At 42.5% G+C, this 21,746-nt stretch overlaps 1 protein-coding gene and 1 long non-coding RNA gene across 2 annotated transcripts in view; one reads left to right on the plus strand and one right to left on the minus strand.

The window, feature by feature from the left end:
- Positions 1-15,589: 15,589 nt before the first annotated feature.
- Positions 15,590-21,746, minus strand: part of LOC117517240 (methyltransferase-like protein 27) — a 34,265-nt gene continuing 28,108 nt past the window's right edge. Inside the window, exons 5-6 of the mRNA XM_034178182.1 lie at positions 18,394-18,486; positions 15,590-15,970 (exon numbers count right to left, since the gene is read on the minus strand). Coding sequence (XP_034034073.1) covers positions 15,768-15,970; positions 18,394-18,486 — 296 coding nt within the window. The 3' untranslated portion in view covers positions 15,590-15,767. The remainder of the gene's footprint in view (positions 15,971-18,393; positions 18,487-21,746) is intronic.
- LOC117517241 lies at positions 15,855-19,836 on the plus strand. Its single transcript, XR_004562684.1, has 3 exons — positions 15,855-15,983; positions 18,405-18,505; positions 18,646-19,836. It is a non-coding gene; the product is annotated as an uncharacterized LOC117517241 (long non-coding RNA).

The raw sequence follows: 21,746 nt of genomic DNA on the forward strand, positions 1-21,746 counted from the left end.
GCCCAGCTCTGCCTTGTTGAAGGCCCGGACGAGGGCGGAAGACCCATGCAGGAACCACCGGCGATCCCTGGCCCCTGCTTACCAGCCCGGGCATGTGGCCCCTTCAAGATCCTCCAAGTCCTCAGTCCTGCCGCAGTTGAAGCTCCAACTCCCGGCTTCACTGCGGATCCAATCCGGTTTTTCCACGTGTCACGTATCAAACCTCATCACACCTCCCCCCTCTGTGCTCCCGACCGGCGCCCCCTCCCTGCTCGGATCACCGACGGGGGGCCGCTTGGACGGTGCGCCGGCTCCTGTACGTCCGTCGGATGGGTCGGGGGTTCCAGACTTGGTGGACTGGGAGGGGTATGGACCCGAAGAACGCTCCTGGGTGAAGAGGAGCTTCATCTGGATCCGGCCCTCCTGCCGACTTCTACCGTCGACACCCCAACAAGCGGTCGGGCGCCAGGAGGCGCCCGTTGAGGGGGTGGGTCCTGTTGTGTGTGGGCCACCAGAAGAGGAGGTACTGCTGGCCCACCACCAGTGGGGGCGCTCTGCCTGAAGGGGCGGGCTTCAGGCACGAGAGGGCGCTGCCGCCATGGACACAGCCGGGGGTGACAGCTGTCGCTCATTACCTCTTGACAGCTGTCACCCATCTACTCAACATCATCTCACTCCATAAAGACCAGACGTCATCTCCACCTCGTTGCCGAGATATCATACTTCATTGGAGGTAATATCCTCAGCCTTTTGTAAATCTGTTTATTGTGAGTGTTGAAGGAGAACCGGTCCGTTTTTGAGGAGGCTGTGCAAGATGGCGCTCCCTTGTCAGCTGAGACCGCTGCAACGCGCTGAGTGTGAGGTGGAGGTGGCATTTCCCCCGTTATTGTTACTGGGTGTACACACACCACACTTGACTGTCTTTGTTCTTCGCCAGCAGTACCAGATCCGACAGTCGGGGACGGTGATCACCTGGAATTCGGGACTTGGCGGCTCCAGTATTCACCGGGTTCTGGGGCGGCGGAAATCGTGTGGTTCCGGCTCTCCTCAGGGGACCAGACGTCTTCTATCCTCGCGCCTGCCCACACGTCACCTTTGTGTATTGACTGTTGTGAATTTCTGAGATTGTATGTTTCGTGGTTGCACATTCACAACATATAAATTGTTATATTTTGGCTCATCTATTGACCGTTCATTTGCGCCCCCTGTTGTGGGTCCGTGTCACTACACTTTCCCAACAGGTCTGTCCAAAAGTATCGTACCTTTTTATTTTTTCAAAAACTATATGGATTTGAATCATGTGTATTACATCAGCCAAGCTTGAACCTTCGTGCGCATGCGTGAGTTTTTCCACGCCTGTCGGTTGCGTCATTCGGCCTGTGGGCAGGCTTTGAGTTAGCACTGGTCCACCCCTCACCGTCAGATTTCTTTTGTCTGAGAATTTGGCTGAGAGACTGCCGCTTTGCTCCATGAAATTTTTTTCAGAAACTGTTAGAGACAGCAGTTGGAAACCATTCGATAGATTCGGTTGGATATCGGTGAAGATTCTGTCGGCGTCACACGGATTAAGTAGGTGTTAAAACCTTTTTAAAGTCGGCCCACAGCGGCGGAGGGGCGTGCGGGCGGGCGCCGAGCGGCCATTCGACAGGCTGGATCAACAGATCATTTCTAAACTGAATGCTGTGTTGATCCGGGACATCATGTGACTGCCACAGAAATGGCAACAGAGCTGACAATAGCACTTTTGCCGCACATTCCACTGTTACAGGAGATTTTGTAATGAAAGATGTGCAGAGGATTTCGCACGTCGCACGAAGTACTCAGGACGTGCAGCAAAAAACACTCCGTGTTGGAAGGTCTGACAGGACAGTTGTGTGCATGTCCAGCTGTTACACAATTTCCTCGGATACTCACATCGACTGAAAGCCATTGAACGCCATCTGAATCTTCTGAATGTTTCCAACCAGAGGTGTTTTTTTTTTTGGCTGCGCTTCCTGAGCTGCTTCGGGCCGACACGTGAAATCCTCCGCATGTCTCATTACAAATCTCCTGTAAGGGTGGAATGTGCCGCCAAAGTGCTATGTCCAGCTCTGTTGCCATTTCTGTGGTAGTCACATGATGTCCCGGATCAACACAGCATTCAGTTTAGAAATGATCTGGTCGATCCAGCCTTCGAATGTGTCACTCGTGCGCGCCGCGCACCCTCCGCCGCTGGGGCCATCTTAAAAAGGTTTTAACACTCCTTAATCCAATATATTTTAATTTTAATAAACGAAGCAATAGGTCGAAAGCATTGCTTCAATCTGCGAACCACTGCTTCGATTGTTCACGGTTAAAAGCAAAGCCGAGCTGCAGAAAGTTGAATTACAGGCGCACATGATGTGAAATTATATATATACACAAACACGAGGTCTATTAGAAAGAAACCACCCGTTTTATTTTTTTAAAAAACTATATGGATTTGATTCATATGTTTTTACGTCAGCCAAGCTTGAACCTTCGTGCGCATGCGTGAGTTTTTCCACGCCTGTCAGTGACGTCATTCGCCTGTGAGCATGCCTTGTGGGAGGAGTGGTCCATTCCCCTGTTATAAGGAGATTTTTTTTAATGAAAGACATGCGGACGGATTGGCGCGTCGGCTCGCAGCCAGCGCGGCGCGCCTGCCACAGGACAAAACACCTCCGTGTTGATAACCATTTGTTAAATCCAGGCAGCTTTTGGTGCTTTCAGTTTAGTGAGTATCTGAGAAATTGTTTAACAGCAGGGCATGTTCCAACTTGTTCTTAAGGCTTCCAACGGAGGTATTTTTCCTGTGGCGGAATCCGTCCGCAACATCTTTCATTAAAAAATCTCCTTTAACAATGGAATGTCCGGATAAACTGCTGATTCCGACCTCTTCTGAAAGTTCTCTGTTCTCTCACGATGTCCTGGGTCAACAGAGGCTTAAATTTGGAGGTTTTTAGCTTGAAACAGGATGACGACGTCGCCTCGGAGCGCTGCGCGACGTCCCGCTCCGTGGGAAGTCCTTACAGCGATAGAAACAATCCAAAATCTCTCATCAGCCATTACAATTTTCACCGAAAACCTGCTGAATTTCTCAAATGGTGTCCACTCGGATGTGCCTCACAGTTTTTGAAAAAAAATTTGATGAAGCACAGTGCCAAGTCTCTCAGCAACTTCTCAGACAATGAAATCCGATAGAGGGGGTTGGACCACTCCTCCCACAAGGCGTGCTCACAGGGCGAATGACCTCACCGACAGGCGTGAAAAAAAACTCTTGCATGCCCACGAGGGTTCAAGCTTGGCTGATGTAAATCACACGTGATTCAAATCCATATGTTTTTTTTAAAAAAATAATAAGGTCAGATACTTTTCTAATAGACCTCGTATATAAACATTAAACTGAAGCCAAGAGTAACGAGGCTGTTTTAAAAATGTAAGGAATAGAAAGTACAGATACTAGTGTGAAAATGTAATGAGTAGAAGTCAGAAGTAGGCAGAAAAATAAGTAATGGAGTAAAGTTAGATACCTAAAAAGTGTACTTAAGTACAGTAACAAAGTATTTGTACTTCGTTACTTGACACCTCTGCCAGTTAGTGACTTTAATCCGCACACAAGTGATTAATGAGTGACATCTTTAAATGGCTTTGAGAGGGGTTAGATGCAGACTTGCTTCTGAAAAGCAGCGATGCAGAGAACCAACGAAGCAGCGGTTGGAGCACTGCTTCGTTGCTTCAAGCTTCAAGCACAACCGCTGCAGAAGAGGTTGATTGCAGACGTAGAGAAATTATCTTTTTCTCAATAAACACCCTCAAAACAATGGCCGCTCTGAAGGACCGATAAGGGAATAGTTAAGCAAAAAGACTATTGATGTCAGTGGCTCGAATCATTTCTTAACGATTATCTAATCATACTGTGGTTGCACAAATCTTTTTTTTAAATAATGCTGGTGGTATATATTTATTTTAAATTTTATATTTATTTCTTGTCATGTTTGGTGCCGTTGCTAATGCAAAATGATTTATTTGTAGCCGTTTTCAAAACATGAATAAATTATTATTAAAATAATAACTCAGTATTAATTTAATATTGAGAAGTTATTTTGGAAATAAAGAGAACCGCACTGACAAATTCTGAATTATTGTTCATTTCGGGAGGGGTGGGGGGAGGTGGGAACACCATACCGTCCACTGTTAGGGAATGCCCTACTTTTAATACTTTTAAAAAATATCTGAAGGGATGGTTGTCATCCACCCAAACCTGTCATTATAGTCAGTAGAACCTTGGACATTGTGTAAAGGGCTGGGAATGGGAATGCGATGCAGTCTGTGTTATAGCAGCATTGCTGAGTTTAATATGATTTGATGTCTTTTTTAATGATTTCTGTTATGTGTTTTTATTTATTTTAGGATTTTGCCTGTACCATTTGGCAGGGGGACTGACAATGAAGATCAGTCTATAGCTTCAATTGTGTACATCTACATTTTTATTTTATTTCTTTTAATAACAAAATGTTCATTAATGTACATTGTCCCTCAGTACCAAATAAAACTGAAATTGAAATTGAAGATGTGTGATGGGGCTTCACATCCTCTCCCAATTTTGTTAGTGGTGGCAATTAAAACTAAATCTTTAAAAAAGGTTAAATTTGTAATTATGCTGACTTCTCCCAAGGTAAAAGCTTAAATTTCATGAAAAAAATCCTCAAATCAAAATACAAGCAGATACTCTGTTCCTGAAAGAATGCCAGTGGAATTTGAACCCGTTTGCAATGAATTAAAACCACTTGGCATTTGCAAGCTTATAAAGCCATGTATGGGGTCAAGGATTAAATTGCATCTCAACACGTGATGGGGTGTTATTTAAAGGACATGTCGCATGTTATTTAACAATATAATATCAACATATTTGTGATAGGAAGTCTATGCGCACATGTGGTCATGATTTGTGGTTGCTGACTTGATTCATTGCTGATTAAACCGCTCACTCAGCGAGTCAGCAGGTGCATTTCTGGAAAACATTTTACTCGGCATTCCGTCAGTCCCAGCAAACACAGAAACACCACAATGGCAAACTGACAGAGTGCAATGAATGTTGCAACATGAGATCATGATACTACTGCCCATTCTAGTGCAGTGGATAAGAGAATATTAGAGGAGAATCCTGCAAATGGTGATAAAAGCATAAAATTCGGCAGAAATACTCCTCAGATAATCCTCTTTTGAATAAAACAATTGGCCACTTGAATTTTCAATCGGTGGTCAGGTAGGGGTCAATTGAAGAATTACACAGAGTTCAAAATTAAAAGATGCTCCAATCATATTGAAAATATTCCACATTATTTGCCTGATCATAAAGATTCCAAAAAGGTATAGTTTGGACTATCTGTGACTGAATTCTATGGAGTTACGGGATAAAAACAGCAAGAATGGTGACAAAGCTCAGAAAGAAATCAGGAAAAATAATTGTGGCAGTCAGTAACGGTTACTTTTTTAGACCAAGCAGAGGGGAAAAAAATATGGACTCACTCAATTCTGAGGAATAAATTACGGAATCACCCTGTAAATTTTCATCCCCAAAACTAACACCTGCATCAAATCAGATCTGCTCATTAGTCTGCATCTAAAAGGAGTGATCACACCTTGGAGAGCTGTTGCACCAAGTGGACTGACATGAATCATGGCTCCAACATGAGAGATGTCAATTGAACAAAGGAGAGGATTATCAAACTCTTAAAAGAGGGTAAATCATCACGCAATGTTGCAAAAGATGTTGGTTATTCACAGTCAGCTGTGTCTAAACTCTGGACCAAATACAAACAACATGGGAAGGTTGTTAAAGGCAAACATACTGGTAGACCAAGGAAGACATCAAAGCGTCAAGACAGAAACTTAAAGCATATGTCTCAAAAATAGAAAATGCACAACAAAACAAATGAGGAACAAATGGGAGGAAACTGGAGTCAACGTCTGTGACCGAACTGTAAGAAACCGCCTAAAGGAAATGGGATTTACATACAGAAAGCTAAACAAAAGCCATCATTAACACCTAAACAGAAAAAGGTTACAATGGGCTAAGGAAAAGCAATCGTGGACTGTGGATGACTGGATGAAAGTCATATTCAGTGATGAATCTCGAATCTGCATTGGGCAAGGTGATGATGCTGGAACTTTTGTTTGGTGCAGTTCCAATGAGATTTATAAAGATGACTGCCTGAAGAGAACATGTAAATTTCCACAGTCATTGATGATATGGGGCTGCATGTCAGGTAAAGGCACTGGGGAGATGGCTGTCATTACATCATCAATAAATGCACAAGTTTACGTTGATATTTTGGACACTTTTCTTATCCCATCAGTTGAAAGGATGTTTGGGGATGATGAAATAATTTTTTCAAGATGATAATAATAATCATCTTGCCATAGAGCAAAAAACTGTGAAAACATTCCTTGCAAAAGACACATAGGGTCAATGTCATGGCCTGCAAATAGTCGGATCTTAATCCAATTGAAAATCTTTGGTGGAAGTTGAAGAAAATGGTCCATGACAAGGTTCCAACCTGGAAAGCTGATCTGGCAACAGCAATCAGAGAAAGTTGGAGCCAGACTGATGAAGAGTACTGTTTGTCACTCATTAAGTCCATGCCTCAGAGACTGCAAGCTGTTATAAAAGCCAGAGCTATGGGCGGGACAAAGCCCAGCATTTATCCAATGACTCGTCTAGTTTCGCTGCATGCTTTGTGTCGCTATTGAACTCTGTGGTCGCTCAGCGTCCACACTGTTTAAAGCACTGTGAAGCTGCGGGTTTGAGTGAGAGGAAAGCCGCGTCGTTACCAGTGATAAGAGCTGATTCTGAACAAAAGTTGAGCGCGTTGTAGCGCATATTTAGTCAATGACGTACACACAACAATATATTTGATCACTTATTTTTTTGACATTTTAGGGAAGCTGAGCATCCCTTGCAGTCTTAGAGCAATTGCCTTTGACTTTGAGACACCTAAAGCACTTTACACTAAACGAACGGAGCATTTCGCAAATAATGACAACAAAAATTGTAATATTGGACATGCAAACCTACCTTTATCTTGTTGTTTTTTTCTCATCTTCCAACTTCTTCTTTTTCTTTTCTCCGCTCCAGAGGGATAATTTCTTTTCTGAGACATGACTTGCACTCATTTCATTCCTCACGATTAGTCATCGACCACCTGACCCAAGCAGTGCATCTAAATTTGCCCAACGGTGGCAGCAGCCAACAGGAGGCATCAATTAACCTTTTTTCGGGTGTAATACAATTTCGTTTAAATTATTCAATATTATTTCAATTTCATGTATATATTTACTTTTTTAATCACAATGTCTCGGTGCTCTCGGGGCCCCCTGGTGGCGTGGAGGACCTAGGTGACCGCGTAGTTGGCGTATGCCTTGGGCCAGCTCTGTCTGTATATACTTAATCATTTAAAAGTCAGTTTCTTGTGATTGCTAATTATTCACTTTTTATTCAAAGCAAATGATTGCAAATCTTTATCTGAAAAGCTGTAGACCCACATGGGATGGGGGAAAAGATTCCTAAATAAAAGAAAATTTTACTTCTATATCTGTTGTCAAATTTTATCAGGCATAATTTGTAGAAAAATGTTTATGCTAAATGGAGACTTACCTGTCTAAAATACACATACATCTGTAATCAGAACATCTGTAATCAAATTGTATCACATCTAATCTACTTTGAATGAACAGACGTCTGAACAAAAAACAGGCTGTTCAGTTTACATGCATATGTACGAGGTCTATTAAAAAAGTATCCGACCTTATTATTTTTTCAAAAACCATATGGATTTGAATCACGTGTGATTGCGTCAGCCAAGCTTGAACCTTCGTGCGCATGCGTGAGTTTTTTCACGCCTGTCGGTTGCGTCATTCGCCTGTGAGCAGGCTTTGAGTGAGGAGTGGTCCACCCCTCTCGTCGTTTTTTTCATTGTTTAGGAATGGCTCAGAGACTGCCACTTTGCTTGATCAAAATTTTTTCAGAAACTGTGAGGGACATCCAAGTTGACACCATTCGAGAAATTCAGATGGTTTTTGGTGAAAATTTTATGGGCTTCAAAGAGATTACGGAGTGTTACTGTCGCTTTAAGGACGGCCCAAGAGCGGCTGGTGGTGCGCCGCGCTCCGAAGCCGCCATCGACAGGCTGAGCGACCATTTCATTTCTAAATGGATGGCTGTATGGATCCATGACCATCGTGTGCAATTTCTCTGGTTATCACAAGAGCTGGACATCAACCATTTTCCGGCAGATTTCACTTTTAACAAGAGATTTTGTCATGGAAAGCTGAGCGGAGGCTTCGCATGTCACGATGGATTCGCTACTGGAGCGAGACAAAACCACTTCCGTTTTGGTCTCACAGGACGGCTTTGAGATGGGGTTCAGACAGCTGTCAGTGGTTTTTCCATCGAGTGATTATCCAAGAAATTGTGGATGTGCCTGGACATGCCAGAACATGTCCTGTGAGGCTTCATCACGGCGTTGCTTTGCGCCATGCGGCACCGCCGCGACGCACGGAATTCCTCTGCACGTCTGTCTCAATGTGCCAAAAAGTGCTGATGTCCACGTCTTTTCACAATTCCTGTGCTAGCGAGATGACATCCCGGATAAAACACAGCGTCCAGTTTGGAAATGAACGGCACATTCCACTGTTACAGGAGTTTTTGTCATGGAAAGAGGAGCGGTGCCGCATGGCGTAAAGCAACGCCGTGATGGAGCCTCACAGGACATGTTCTGGCATGTCCAGGCACATCCACAATTTCTCGGATAATCACTCGATGGAAAAACCACCGACAGCTGTCTGAACGCCATCTCAAAGCTGTCCTGTGAGACCAAAACGGAGGTGGTTTTTCGGAGGTGGTCATCATTTTGCATATCAGCAATTTGTGCAGTTGTGCTGGGGACACTTGGGAAGGCAGAGAAGGTTGCCATTACCAGCTTGTGTTGTATTCAAAATAAGGAGTACTTTTCCATCACCATCGTCCGACTACACTGGCTTTCAGTTTCCTCCTCTGGAGTGAGGGGTTGGGCTCATCGGTGGTACCTGGTCCCCTTGGCAGCATCAGCCTCAGTTTTGTCCGTTCACATTGGCTGCTCAGTGGAGGAGGATCATTGGTGGGGATTTCTGGTCGGTTTTGTTATATGGCTGGGGGGGCCTGGCTGCCGGTTTGTTTGTCTTTTTGTTTTCCTCCCAGGTGGCGTGCATTTGGGACTGAGTGGCTGTGTTGCTGAGGCTGTCAGGACCTCACCCTGATCACCTGCGACTCGTCAGGACTCACAGCTGAGGTGCATCTGGATGGATTGGAGCATGTTGGCATTTAAGACTGGAGTGCACAGTGTGTATTTGCCAGAGACTCGACCTTGTGACCAGACGGGTGAGATCGTCGTCTCGGGAGCCATCTCATCAGCAGCGGATGCTGAGAAACGTCCAGGTTTGATGCACAGTCTGTGAAAGAGGAGGGGGTGAGGTCTCACGCTCGTCAGCACACTTCCTGAGGTACGTTAGATTTTGTGACTAACAGTTATACAGTCAGTAAATGTGGTGTCCCTCACACCTTATTGTATTGAGCTGTTTGTTAGTCATGTATCAGCTTCCACTGCAGTGGAGTTTTGTGAACTGGATGTTCCATGCCTGCAGGTTGGAAGCTGATCAGCAATCAAGCCAGGAAGTGTTTGCTGTTTGTACACCTTTAAGCGTTCTGTGTGTAGAGTGTGGACTCACATAATGGTTCCTTCTTTCACAGACTCGGTTGTTGCGGCCACCTGGGGGGTGTCGGCGGGGTCCTTGGGTCCGAAACAGCTTCTGGCTCCGGACCGTTAGCGCTGCTGGGAGCGCACCACGCCAGACCGCACCTTTCTGTATTATCACTGTTATGTATTAAATTCAGTTAGCCTTTGTACCGTGCTCTGCTTATTTCATACTGGGTCCTTCAAACGCTGGTCGGTTCTCCGAGCTGCGTCCGACACATAACAGGTTTGGTGTTTTGCAGATCTGAAGAACCTCTTTTGCTAAGTCACTCATATATATAGACTGAATAAAATGTTTTTTTTAACAAATTGTAAAACACTTCTCATTTGAATGAAACAATGTGAAACTTATGTGAAATTGTATTTTTTTTTTTCATTTTAATCATGCTATATAAAAATATACAAATCTGTTTTCATTTTCCACATACCACATGTTGGATATGTGGCTAACTTTCTCACTGTGAATCCTCCTCTTTTCCACTAAGGAAAGTATATTCTGAACCTTGGTCTCTCTTGCTTTGTCTGCTTTTGTTGTCTCCCTGCATATTCATTCAAATGAAGGGTTGCCACAAAGTCCTAAAACAGAAGTTAAAACAACATTAATAAAAAAAATAGGTTATATACATTAAAAAATGCTGTTTGAAAGTTAGAGTGTTACTGAGATAACAAAGACAACTTACCTGCAAAGCTGACCCTGATGTTGGGAAAGTGTAGTGACACGGACCCACAACAGGGGGCGTAAATGAACAGACAATGGAAGAAGTCAAATTATAACACTTTACTGTTGTGAATGACACAACTAAACACAGCAGATTACAGAATGTGCAAAAGTCAATCAATAAGGTGTCGTGTGGGCAGGCTCGACGATAGGAGACGCCCGTCTGGAAACGAACCGGAACCACACGATTCCCACTGCCACCGAACCCGAGGAATACTGGAGCCACCAAGTCCCGAAGTCCCCAGGTGGCCACCTTCACGGTGTGTCGGATCTGGTACTGCTGGCAGAAAGCAAAGACAGTCAAGGGTGGGTGTGTGAACACCCAGTAACAATCCTGGTGGGAATTCCACCTCCACCTCTCACTCAATACTTGCAGCGATCCCTCAGAGGAAAAAGAGTGCCGTCTTGCACAGCCTCCACAAAAAGGACCGGTACTCCTGCAAACACTCACAATAAACTGATTTACAAAATATCACAAAAAGGCTGAGGATATTACCTCTGGTAGAAGATGATATCTCGGCAGTGTGGTGGAGGTGTCTTCCTGCTTTTATTCCAGATGTGGATTGGATGATTAGTGACAGCTGTCATGGATGATGGGTGACAGCTGTCACCACGGCTTGTTCCTGAGGCGGCAGCGCCCTCTCGTGCCTGAAGCCCGCACCTCAGGCAGGGCGCCCTCTGGTGGTGGGCCAGCAGTACCTCCTCTTCTGGCGGCCCACACAACACCTGATATGAGAAGGAGACTCGATCACGAGTGGCATCGGCTGACTGTGTTCACATGAGCACCTGAAAAAAAAAAAAAAAAAAACAGAACATTGACATTTTTGTGTTTTCCAAATATACATATGCATGTAAACTGAACAGCCTGTTTTTTGTTCAGACGTCTGTTCATTCAGAGTAGATTAGATGTGATACAATTTATGATTACAGATGTTCTGTATGTGTATTTTAGACAGGTAAGTCTCCATTTAGCATAAACATTTTTCTACAATATTATGTCTGATAAAATTTGACAACAGATATAGAAGTAAAATTTTCTTTTATTTAGAAATCTTTTTTCCCCTCATCCCATTTGGGTCTACAGCTTTTCAGATAAAGATTTGCAATCATTTGCTTTGAATAAAAAGTGAAGAATTAGCAATCACAAGAAACTGACTTGTAAATTGATTAAATATATACAGAATGTACAGAAACTTTATTTTCAGTGATTTTAGAACAAACTCCTGAATTTAAGCACGCTGTGCTGCTCAAATATTTTTTTCATACACGAACACACCGTACCAGGAATAAATGATCATTTATAAGAAAAGGTGGTGAGTGAACAAACCATTCAGCAGCTTATAGAGGGTTTTCAATCACGTGACCGATTTGCTGCAGGACAGGTGCCGTCTCCATTCTGGATTACAAGGAGGCTGGCACATGATAGAAAAATGGAGAGAATGTACAGTTATTACGATGCTTTAAATCCTCGAGATAAAGCTATTTATCATGATAGATATGTAGCAGTTGGTTCAGTGGATCCGTATCTTATACGGATAGTGAATTTAGTGGTGATGTAACAAACTGGCCGACAGTGTCACACTGCGATATTATGAACTAGGAAGCTGCCGACCAGGTCAGCCTCGCCGGCCTCCTGCAGAGCATCACAGCGGAGCTCTGAAAGCGGAGGTCATCTTGAAGTCCTGAGTGATTTCTCTCACCAGGTGCTAGAAGGGCAGCTTGCGGATCAGCAGCTCGGTGCTCGAGGACCACAATGTAAATAAACATCCGTATTGGAAGCGTTCTTGTGTTATCCTCGGCAGTATTTTTATGTATTCTTATATAATTTTATTGCCAAATAAAATAAAATAAAATTCTGGTAGCAGTGGATTTCTGGTAGTGGCGGATCTCTCTCAGTGCCACGGTGCTATGAGGCTTCTTCACACCGACGTTGAAGCTTCTGTAATTGTTCGCCAAATGCACGTAGTGTATCACAGCGGCCACCGCGTCGTAATCCAGAATGGCTGCAGGACACAAAATGACGTGACCGATACGTCACATGAAAACCCTCTATATCGTCCTCCTCAGCGCTGCTGCTGTCAGCTGAGCTTCATCCGCTTTCTGTCGCATTCGGCTGGAACATACACGGTTTGGAGCTGCTCATTATTTACACTGTTAATATCTTCATCAGAAACTTCCTCATCTTCTTCAAAAACAATCGATATGTCACTTAAATCTTCGCTATAATCGCACACTATGCCTTCGCTGTCCGTGTCTGCCGTGTTGGTAAACAGAGAGGTGCTGCGACACATTTACTCGAATGACGTCACATCCGTCGCAGCGAAAAAGTATGTCAACTCAGAGGCGGAAAATTCATATTCTCAGATGGGTAACGAAACGTCTAAATCCTTGTTCAGTGTAATTTTATGGTAAAAAAAAACAAAGACAACATGTGGAAAAAGCTTTTTTTATTCTTCAAGAATATGTAAAAACGTCATAGCGCGGCAGGGACACTTTAAAGATCCATTGAAATTGAAATTAAAATTGAAAATTGAATTGAAAGTGAAGAGAGGGAGAGAGAGACAGAGAGGGAAAGGGAGAAAGAGGGAAAGAAAGAGGGAAAGGAAGAGAGGGAAAGAGAAAGAGGGAAAGGAAGAGAGGGAAAGAGAAAGAGGGAAAGGAAGAGAGGGAAAGAGAAAGAGGGAGGGGGACAGAGAGGGAGAGCGAGGAGAGGGAAAGGGAGAGAGAGAGAGGGAAAGAGAGAGCGAGAAAGAGGGAAAGGGAGAGAGAGGAAAGGGAAAGAGGGAGGGGGACACAGAGGGAGAGCGAGGAGAGGGATGGCAAAATAGTCCCTACCAATATTTAGCATTTTTGTTTATATAACAAAATCATTCACTATTTTTTTGCGAACTGGATACTATAATTTAGTCGTCACGTTTTGTGTTTTCGACGTGCCAGAGTGACAGGGTTACCCATGTTGCAATTTCATTGGCTCACGTTCTTCTCACATGGACGTAAACAAAGCGCATCTCGTGGCAGGCAGTGCTTCATTTGTAAAGTGGGAGGTCCCAGAGCGCAGAGGATGGGTGGCTCCAGTGCAGTGTTGCCAGATGTACGATAATTATCGTATTTATACGATAGTTTTGCCATCTGTACGATGTACGATCTATAATGGGAAAAAACCCAATATGTACGATAATTTCAGTTGGTTGCCCAAACACGCATCTCTCTCTGATACCCAAGAATCATTTTGCAGGCGTTGCACTCAGGCGGCATCAAAGACACACCACACACAGGGCTGCTGCTGGCTTTGGCCGCCCGGGACAACGTCATTTGAAAGCCCGCCCCCTCCCATACAAAGTAATGAGTTCCCATCCAATCTGTGCAGGACAGGAAGATTCCCCAACCAACAACATCTTTTTTTTTTTTTTTTTTCAAAACTGTATTTCAACAAATGCAATAACAAACGAACAAAATACAAGAGCAAAGAGATATACAAGAAAAATTAAAAAAAAGTTCAAGTTCCTTATGGAGGTGTCAACATTTTTTCTGTGTTCAACAAAATCTGCACAAGTGTCCATGGCATCGGATGACGACAGCGACCTCGAGGTTGAATTCGACTCTTTCTAGTCTGGTAATTACATGTTTGTGTTACTTCACAGTCTGGTAGTGCATTTGTGTTCTTTTTGTGCCATAGTTTCCCCATTAATATAATTACTGTTTAAAAATGTGACATAAAATTCTTTGTAAATTAAAAAAAAAACGATAAAATAGCTACGTTGTATGCGTTTTGTTTGTGTACGATAATTTCTCCCAAAATACGATAATTGTGAGGTTTTGGTACGATACTTTCATATTTCATATCTGGCAACACTGCTCCGGTGCAGAAAAACAAGAAGGGCGGGGGGGAGAGGTTGCGAACAATGCTGTGCGCCACACTTACAATAAACTGCACACCCACACACACCTTCACAAATGACACTAACATCCTGCCTTTTCCTCAAAAAATACTACATTTATGTTTGCTGTCTGTCTATGTACTTTTTTGTCACTTTTGCGCTCTTTTTCATACTTTTCCCTCGTTTCAAAAGTCACCGAACGCACTTTACTGTAATATATGCAACATATAGCATACTGTTGGAAAGCACGGGTTCTTGGCTTGCTGTCAGTGTTGAAATTTTTCAGAGTGAGGGCTTACATGAGAACTTACGGTAATGAGAATCAGCGGCGCATTAGTGTGAAACTTCCGTGTTTTTTCTCTGTGTTATGACATCACAGGCTTCGTTTACCGTAATACACCATATATATCATTGGAAATCCCTTTTTTTTTTGGCAAATTAGGTTGCCAGATACCTACAACTGCATTATTGATGAAGAGAATAGATTATACATCTTGTTTGCAAAAACTTATTTTTTTTATTTTTTATTTTTTTAGCTCCACAAGTATTTTTTTTTGTTGTTGTCTTGTTCTCTCAGGTGTAGGCCTATAGAATAGATTCGTGATTTTGGGTGCAATTTTGTTATTTAAGCTATTTGTTTGCCTACACACTTAATATTGTAAATAAAGTGTTAAATTATTCAGCATTATGTCGTCATATGTTATGTATTATGCTGTACTTGTGCGTCTAATGGTATGAGTGGGTTAGGGGGTGATGGTGGTGAGCAGGGGGGCCGGGTGGGGTGTGTGGTATTGTCCCTACCAAAGCTGAGACCAAACCTACGCCCTTGGAATAAGGCTGTAACATAACAAAATGTGGAAAGAGTGAAGAGCTGTGAATATTTACCGGATGCACTGTAAATTAGGTGACATCAATATTCCCGTTCCAGAAGGTCCTTAATTTCTTGATATCCGCGAGGAAACAATGAATCTCCATGCAACGCCATGTTAGTGTGCGATCAGAAACATTCTACGTGCACAAAGGATCACGGGACTCTGAAATCCTCTATTGTTCTGTTCATGGCTTTCAAAGTTATCTGAAAAGCTAATCTGTAAATAAAAAAAATCCACCTGACTAATTAGCTTTTAGCTGATTAGCTGAACTGTGCACACTCTATATATTCATGAATATTTAAGATGACTTTTCTCTTATGGGCTACTTTTGCTTCATGTCATTGCAGTTTGATTTGCCAAGGGCATGAAAAGTTGTTGAACCGTGCCAAAGATTTTAATTTTGCGTGAAGATTATAGTTCAAATTTTACATTTTATATCAAATGATCAGAGGATGATTTTGTCTTACAATAAATGAGATGTATGTACAGCTGGTTTGACATAATGTCATATTCACTGTGGTGTGATTTGCTACAGTTTCTTGTACAGGTACACAGAACCAGATAGGTAACCGTCCTGCCCCTGCTTGCCAGCTTTCATCCAGCGGTCCACCTCAGTGATCGTCACACAGCTGCAGAGCCCCTCATTCTCCAGTCGCTTCAGCTCACGCTCAAGTTCAGCTTTGTATTCCACATTGCCAGAGTCTTTTCTGCACGTCAAGCAGACGAACCCACCTGCAGGAAACAGGTGAGGCATTTTTGCAGTCTGTGTTAATCACAGCTGAAAATGGCTTACACAGAATATATTTTGGTAATTCTCAGAGAATAATATTTTCAATTCTATTTACCATATTTTCCAGAATACGTTATTTTTTATTTATTTATTTATTTTTTTACCACTGACTTGTATGTAACACTGGATAGCTCATTGGCCAATATTTCTGAAGCGAATCGGTCGCCACATTACCACTTGCATGTGCTGCTCCTGAACGGTCTTTGTGACACTCCACCCTGCCTGCACTCTTCTTCACCTCTCTATCACACTCTCCATTACTTTAGACAGTTGACCCCAAGTATTTAAACTCATCTACTTTCACCACTTCTACTCCTTGTAACTGCACTATTCCACTGGGCTCCCTCCCATTCACACACGTACTGTCTTGCTCCCACTGACTTTCATTCCCCTTCTCTCCAGAGCATATCTCTACCTCTCTAGGCTCATCTCAACTTGTTCTCTACTCTCACTACAGATCACAATGTCATCTGCAATCATCATAGTCCATGGGGACTCATATCTGATCTCATCCGTCAACCTGTCCATCACCATTGCGAACAAGAAAGGACTTAGAGCTGATCCTTGGTGTAATCCCACCTACACCTTGAATGCATCCGTCAACTATGCATCTCACCTCTGTCACATTATCTCACCTTGTCACACTATCGTAGTACATATCCTGCACCACCCTCACATACTTCTCTGCCAGTCCAGACTTCCTCATACAATACGACAACTCTTCTCTTGCCACCCTGTCATAAGCTTTCTTTAAATCCACCAACATACAGTGTAATTCCTTCTGGCCTTCTCCATGCCTTACCATCAGCACTCTCAGAGCAAACACTGCATCTGTGGTGGCGTTTCTCAGCATGAACCCATGCTGCAGATCTTTACCTCCTTTCTCAGCCTAGCTTCTACTACTCTTTCCCATGATGTGGCTGATCAATGTTATTTCTCTGAAGTTACTGCAGCTCTGCACATCACCCTTGTTCTTAAAAATAGGAACCGGCACACTCCTTCTCCACTCCTCAGGCATCCTCTCACTTTCCAAGATTTCATTAAACAATCTAGTTAGAAGCTGCACTGCCATCTCTCCTAGACATTTCCATTCCTCTACTGGAATATCATCTGGACTAACTGCATTTCCACTCTTAATCTTCTTCATAGCAGCCCTCACTTCGTCCTTACTAATTTCTTGCACTTCCTGATTTACTCTCTCCACATCATCCTGCCTTTTCTCTCTCGTATTTTCTTCATTCATCCACTCCTCAAAATATTCCCTCCACCTTCTCAATACACTCACCTTGTCAGCACATTACCATCTGCATTCTTTATCACCCTAACCTGCTGCACATCCTTTCCACCTCTGCCCTTTAGTCTGGCTTCTTGTGCAGCTCACTATATGCCTTTGCCACTTGCTTTTTCATCTCACACCACATCTCCTTGTACTCCTGTCTACTTTCTTCATCTCCCGACTATCCCAATTCTTTGCTGTCCAGACGTCACACCCAATACCTTCTTAGCTGTTTCCCTCACCACATTTGCAGTACTTTTCCAGATGTCCAAAATTGCTGTGCCTCTCTCACCTGTTCACTGAATTTCACACAGCAGTCTTCCTCCTTCAGCTTCCACCATCTGATCCTTTGTTGAGCTCTCGCTCTCTTCCCCACCTCTATTCACCCTACAAACCACCATCTAACTACACTCTTCCCTCCCACCACCTTACAGTCTCCAATTTGTGCTCCTCCTTTTTCTGAAAATAAGTAGTATTCACCACAGCTTCACCACATTTCCATCATTTATGCAAAATCAACAACCATCTGCCCTTCCACATTCCTGTCCTACCCATTACTTCCTCATCACCTTTGTTCCCTTCACCAACATGTCCACTGAAGTTTGTTCCTATCACAACTTTTCATGCTTGGGTACACTCTCCACCACCTCACCTAACTCACTCCAGAAGTCTTCTTTCTCCTTCATCTCACTGCATCATAATAATAATAGTGACTATAGGACTTTCCCAGGAATCAAAGCTCAAAACAAAATAGATTCAGACAACTTTATTGATCTCTGAAAGGGCAATTCATTTCACACCCAATTACCTCAGGAGAGGAGGAGATGCAACCGCCCTCACCAGAGTCCCAAGAAAAAATGATGAATTTCTCTTTTAATGAATTGCCCTTTTAGGGATCAATAAAGTTGTCTGAATCTGAAAAATAAGCTCTAATAATAAAATAATAAATTCCAATAATAAAAGGACACTACAGCAATGCACAAATTTCCCAAATTAAAGAGTTGGTAATATGAATTATACTCCTGAAAATGAGATAATTCTTTTCTTTCGGAACTTTACAGATATTATGAAAATAATGCAGAGCATCACCTTTTTTACAGGGGTCAAACAGGTCTCTGACCACATGGACAGGAACGTGACCGACGCACAGAGCTCCGCACATCACAACCACGTCAAAGGATTCTGTCGAAAGACATCAAGAGTGAGTGAACACACACACACACACACAGAGTCTCTCTCTCTGTCTCTCCACAGCATGAACAGTTTAAAACAGTCATGTCAGGTCTACAGTAGAAGCATGTGCTGCTATTACTACATGGTGCTGCATTCACCACCTCACAGAATCTCCCCAGACCTGACGAAAGAACATCCCCATGGATCTGTAGCCCATCTCTGTCTCCAGAAAACAACCACTGATGTGTTGCAGCCAGCTGCTACATGGGCATTTCCTCAGTCAAGTCCAGTACCTGGGGTTCTCAGCACTAAGGCACCTGTGTGCTGGATTGTCACAGTTGAGACTTGCTCATGATGCCTCAGTTGCTATGCTTCATCTGAATCTCAACAAGTAACCCGTCATGTGACACAGTCATTCCAGTATATAAGAATATATAAGAATTTGTAATTTCAATTTCAATTTATTTTCATTTATATAGCGCCAAATCACAATAGAGTTGCTTCAAGGCGCTTCACACAGGTAAGGTCTAACCTTACTAACCCCCAGAGCAACAGTGGTAAGGAAAAACTCCCTCTGAGGAAGAAATCTCAAGCACACCAGACAGAAACCTCAAGCAGACCAGACAATAGAAGTATAGAAGAATTTGTTCTCCAGAGAGGACTTGAACCAGCCATTATCTTAAGTCAATGATTAACTTCTAAGGGATGCATATATAATCCACGTGCACACCTTTTTCCACAAGATGGAATTTATGTGGGAATTATCTGTGGTGATAATCTGTGTACCTGCACATACTGCAGATCATGTGTACAGTGGGCTGATAGAGGCTACAACACTTCAACATTAGCAAGTGCAAAAAATGTGAACAAATACAAAAAAATTTAAAATAAAAATCACCAGACTCAATAAAGTTCCTTTGGACAGAAACCCCTTTTTGTGTTTGAATTACTTCTGGTGTGTTGAGTAGCTTTGCAAGCATGCCTGAGTTTGTGCATGTACTGTGTCAGCTTGCAGCAGTTACATAAATTGTTACATGTGCTGTTATATTTGTGTTTTCTGTCTTAGCAAGGTTTTTATTAATTTGCAAGGTGTTTTTGATGTAACTATCTGTTCCAGAATTGATGCAGGTTTGTTTGTTTTTTCCATTTGTCTTTTCTGCACCTCCAAATGCTGCTTTATTTTACATTGTTGCAGCCTCCATCCACAACTGTAGGATACATGAAAATAGAACTAAAAAAAATACTATATATGCAGACGGGGGTGGGGGGGGGGGGGGGGGCACAGGAAAAACAGAAATTAAAGAAAGTCAATTACACAGAACATTTCTTATTTGTGGAGGATTAGCAGCAATCTTCCATTCCAGCTTATTAATTAATCCAAAACCCAGACAGAGCTTTAATTCATTTGAAAGCTTGTCTCTTAGTCTTGTCCATCCAAATTGGAAGTCCCAAAAACCAGTTTTATTTGTTATTATCTATCGTCCACCTGGTCGTTACTGTGAGTTTCTCTGTGAATTTTCAGACCTTTTGTCTGACTTAGTGCTTAGCTCAGATAAGATAATTATAGTGGGCGATTTTAACATCCACACAGATGCTGAGAATGACAGCCTCAACTCTGCATTTAATCTATTATTAGACTCTATTGGCTTTGCTCAAAAAGTAAATGAGTCCACCCACCACTTTAATCATATCTTAGATCTTGTTCTGACTTATGGTATGGAAATAGAAGACTTAACAGTATTCCCTGTAAGGGAGATAGAGTATCTCGTCAATAGTTTTACATCCTCATTGAAGACAACTTTGGATGCTGTAGCTCCTCTGAAAAAGAGAGCTTTAAATCAGAAGTGTCTGACTCCGTGGTATAACTCACAAACTCGTAGCTTAAAGCAGATAACCCGTAAGTTGGAGAGGAAATGGCGTCTCACTAATTTAGAAGATCTTCATTTAGCCTGGAAAAAGAGTCTGTTGCTCTATAAAAAAGCCCTCCGTAAAGCTAGGACATCTTTCTACTCATCACTAATTGAAGAAAATAAGAACAACCCCAGGTTTCTTTTCAGCACTGTAGCCAGGCTGACAAAGAGTCAGAGCTCTATTGAGCTGAGTATTCCATTAACTTTAACTAGTAATGACTTCATGACTTTCTTTGCTAACAAAATTTTAACTATTAGAGAAAAATTACTCATAACCATCCCAAAGACGTATCGTTGTCTTTGGCTGCTTTCAGTGATGCCGGTATTTGGTTAGACTCTTTCTCTCCGATTGTTCTGTCTGAGTTATTCTCATTAGTTACTTCATCCAAACCATCAACATGTTTATTAGACCCCATTCCTACCAGGCTGCTCAAGGAAGCCCTACCATTATTTAATGCTTCGATCTTAAATATGATCAATCTATCTTTGTTAGTAGGCTATGTACCACAAGCTTTTAAGGTGGCAGTAATTAAACCATTACTTAAAAAGCCATCACTTGACCCAGCTATCTTAGCTAATTATAGGCCAATCTCCAACCTTCCTTTTCTCTCAAAATTCTTGAAAGGGTAGTTGTAAAACAGCTAACTGATCATCTGCAGAGGAATGGTCTATTTGAAGAGTTTCAGTCAGGTTTTAGAATTCATCATAGTACAGAAACCGCATTAGTGAAGGTTACAAATGATCTTCTTATGGCCTCGGACAGTGGACTCATCTCTGTGCTTGTTCTGTTAGACCTCAGTGCTGCTTTTGATACTGTTGACCATAAAATTTTATTACAGAGATTAGAGCATGCCATAGGTATTAAAGGCACTGCGCTGCGGTGGTTTGAATCATATTTGTCTAATAGATTACAATTTGTTCATGTAAATGGGGAATCTTCTTCACAGACTAAAGTTAATTATGGAGTTCCACAAGGTTCTGTGCTAGGACCAATTTTATTCACTTTATACATGCTTCCCTTAGGCAGTATTATTAGACGGTATTGCTTAAATTTTCATTGTTACGCAGATGATACCCAGCTTTATCTATCCATGAAGCCAGAGGACACACACCAATTAGCTAAACTGCAGGATTGTCTTACAGACATAAAGACATGGATGACCTCTAATTTCCTGCTTTTAAACTCAGATAAAACTGAAGTTATTGTACTTGGCCCCACAAATCTTAGAAACATGATGTCTAACCAGATCCTTACTCTGGATGGCATTACCCTGACCTCTAGTAATACTGTGAGAAATCTTGGAGTCATTTTTGATCAGGATATGTCATTCAAAGCGCATATTAAACAAATATGTAGGA

This window comes from Thalassophryne amazonica, chromosome 9 (assembly GCF_902500255.1).
Source record: "Thalassophryne amazonica chromosome 9, fThaAma1.1, whole genome shotgun sequence".
Classification (NCBI taxonomy): Eukaryota; Metazoa; Chordata; class Actinopteri; order Batrachoidiformes; family Batrachoididae; genus Thalassophryne; species Thalassophryne amazonica.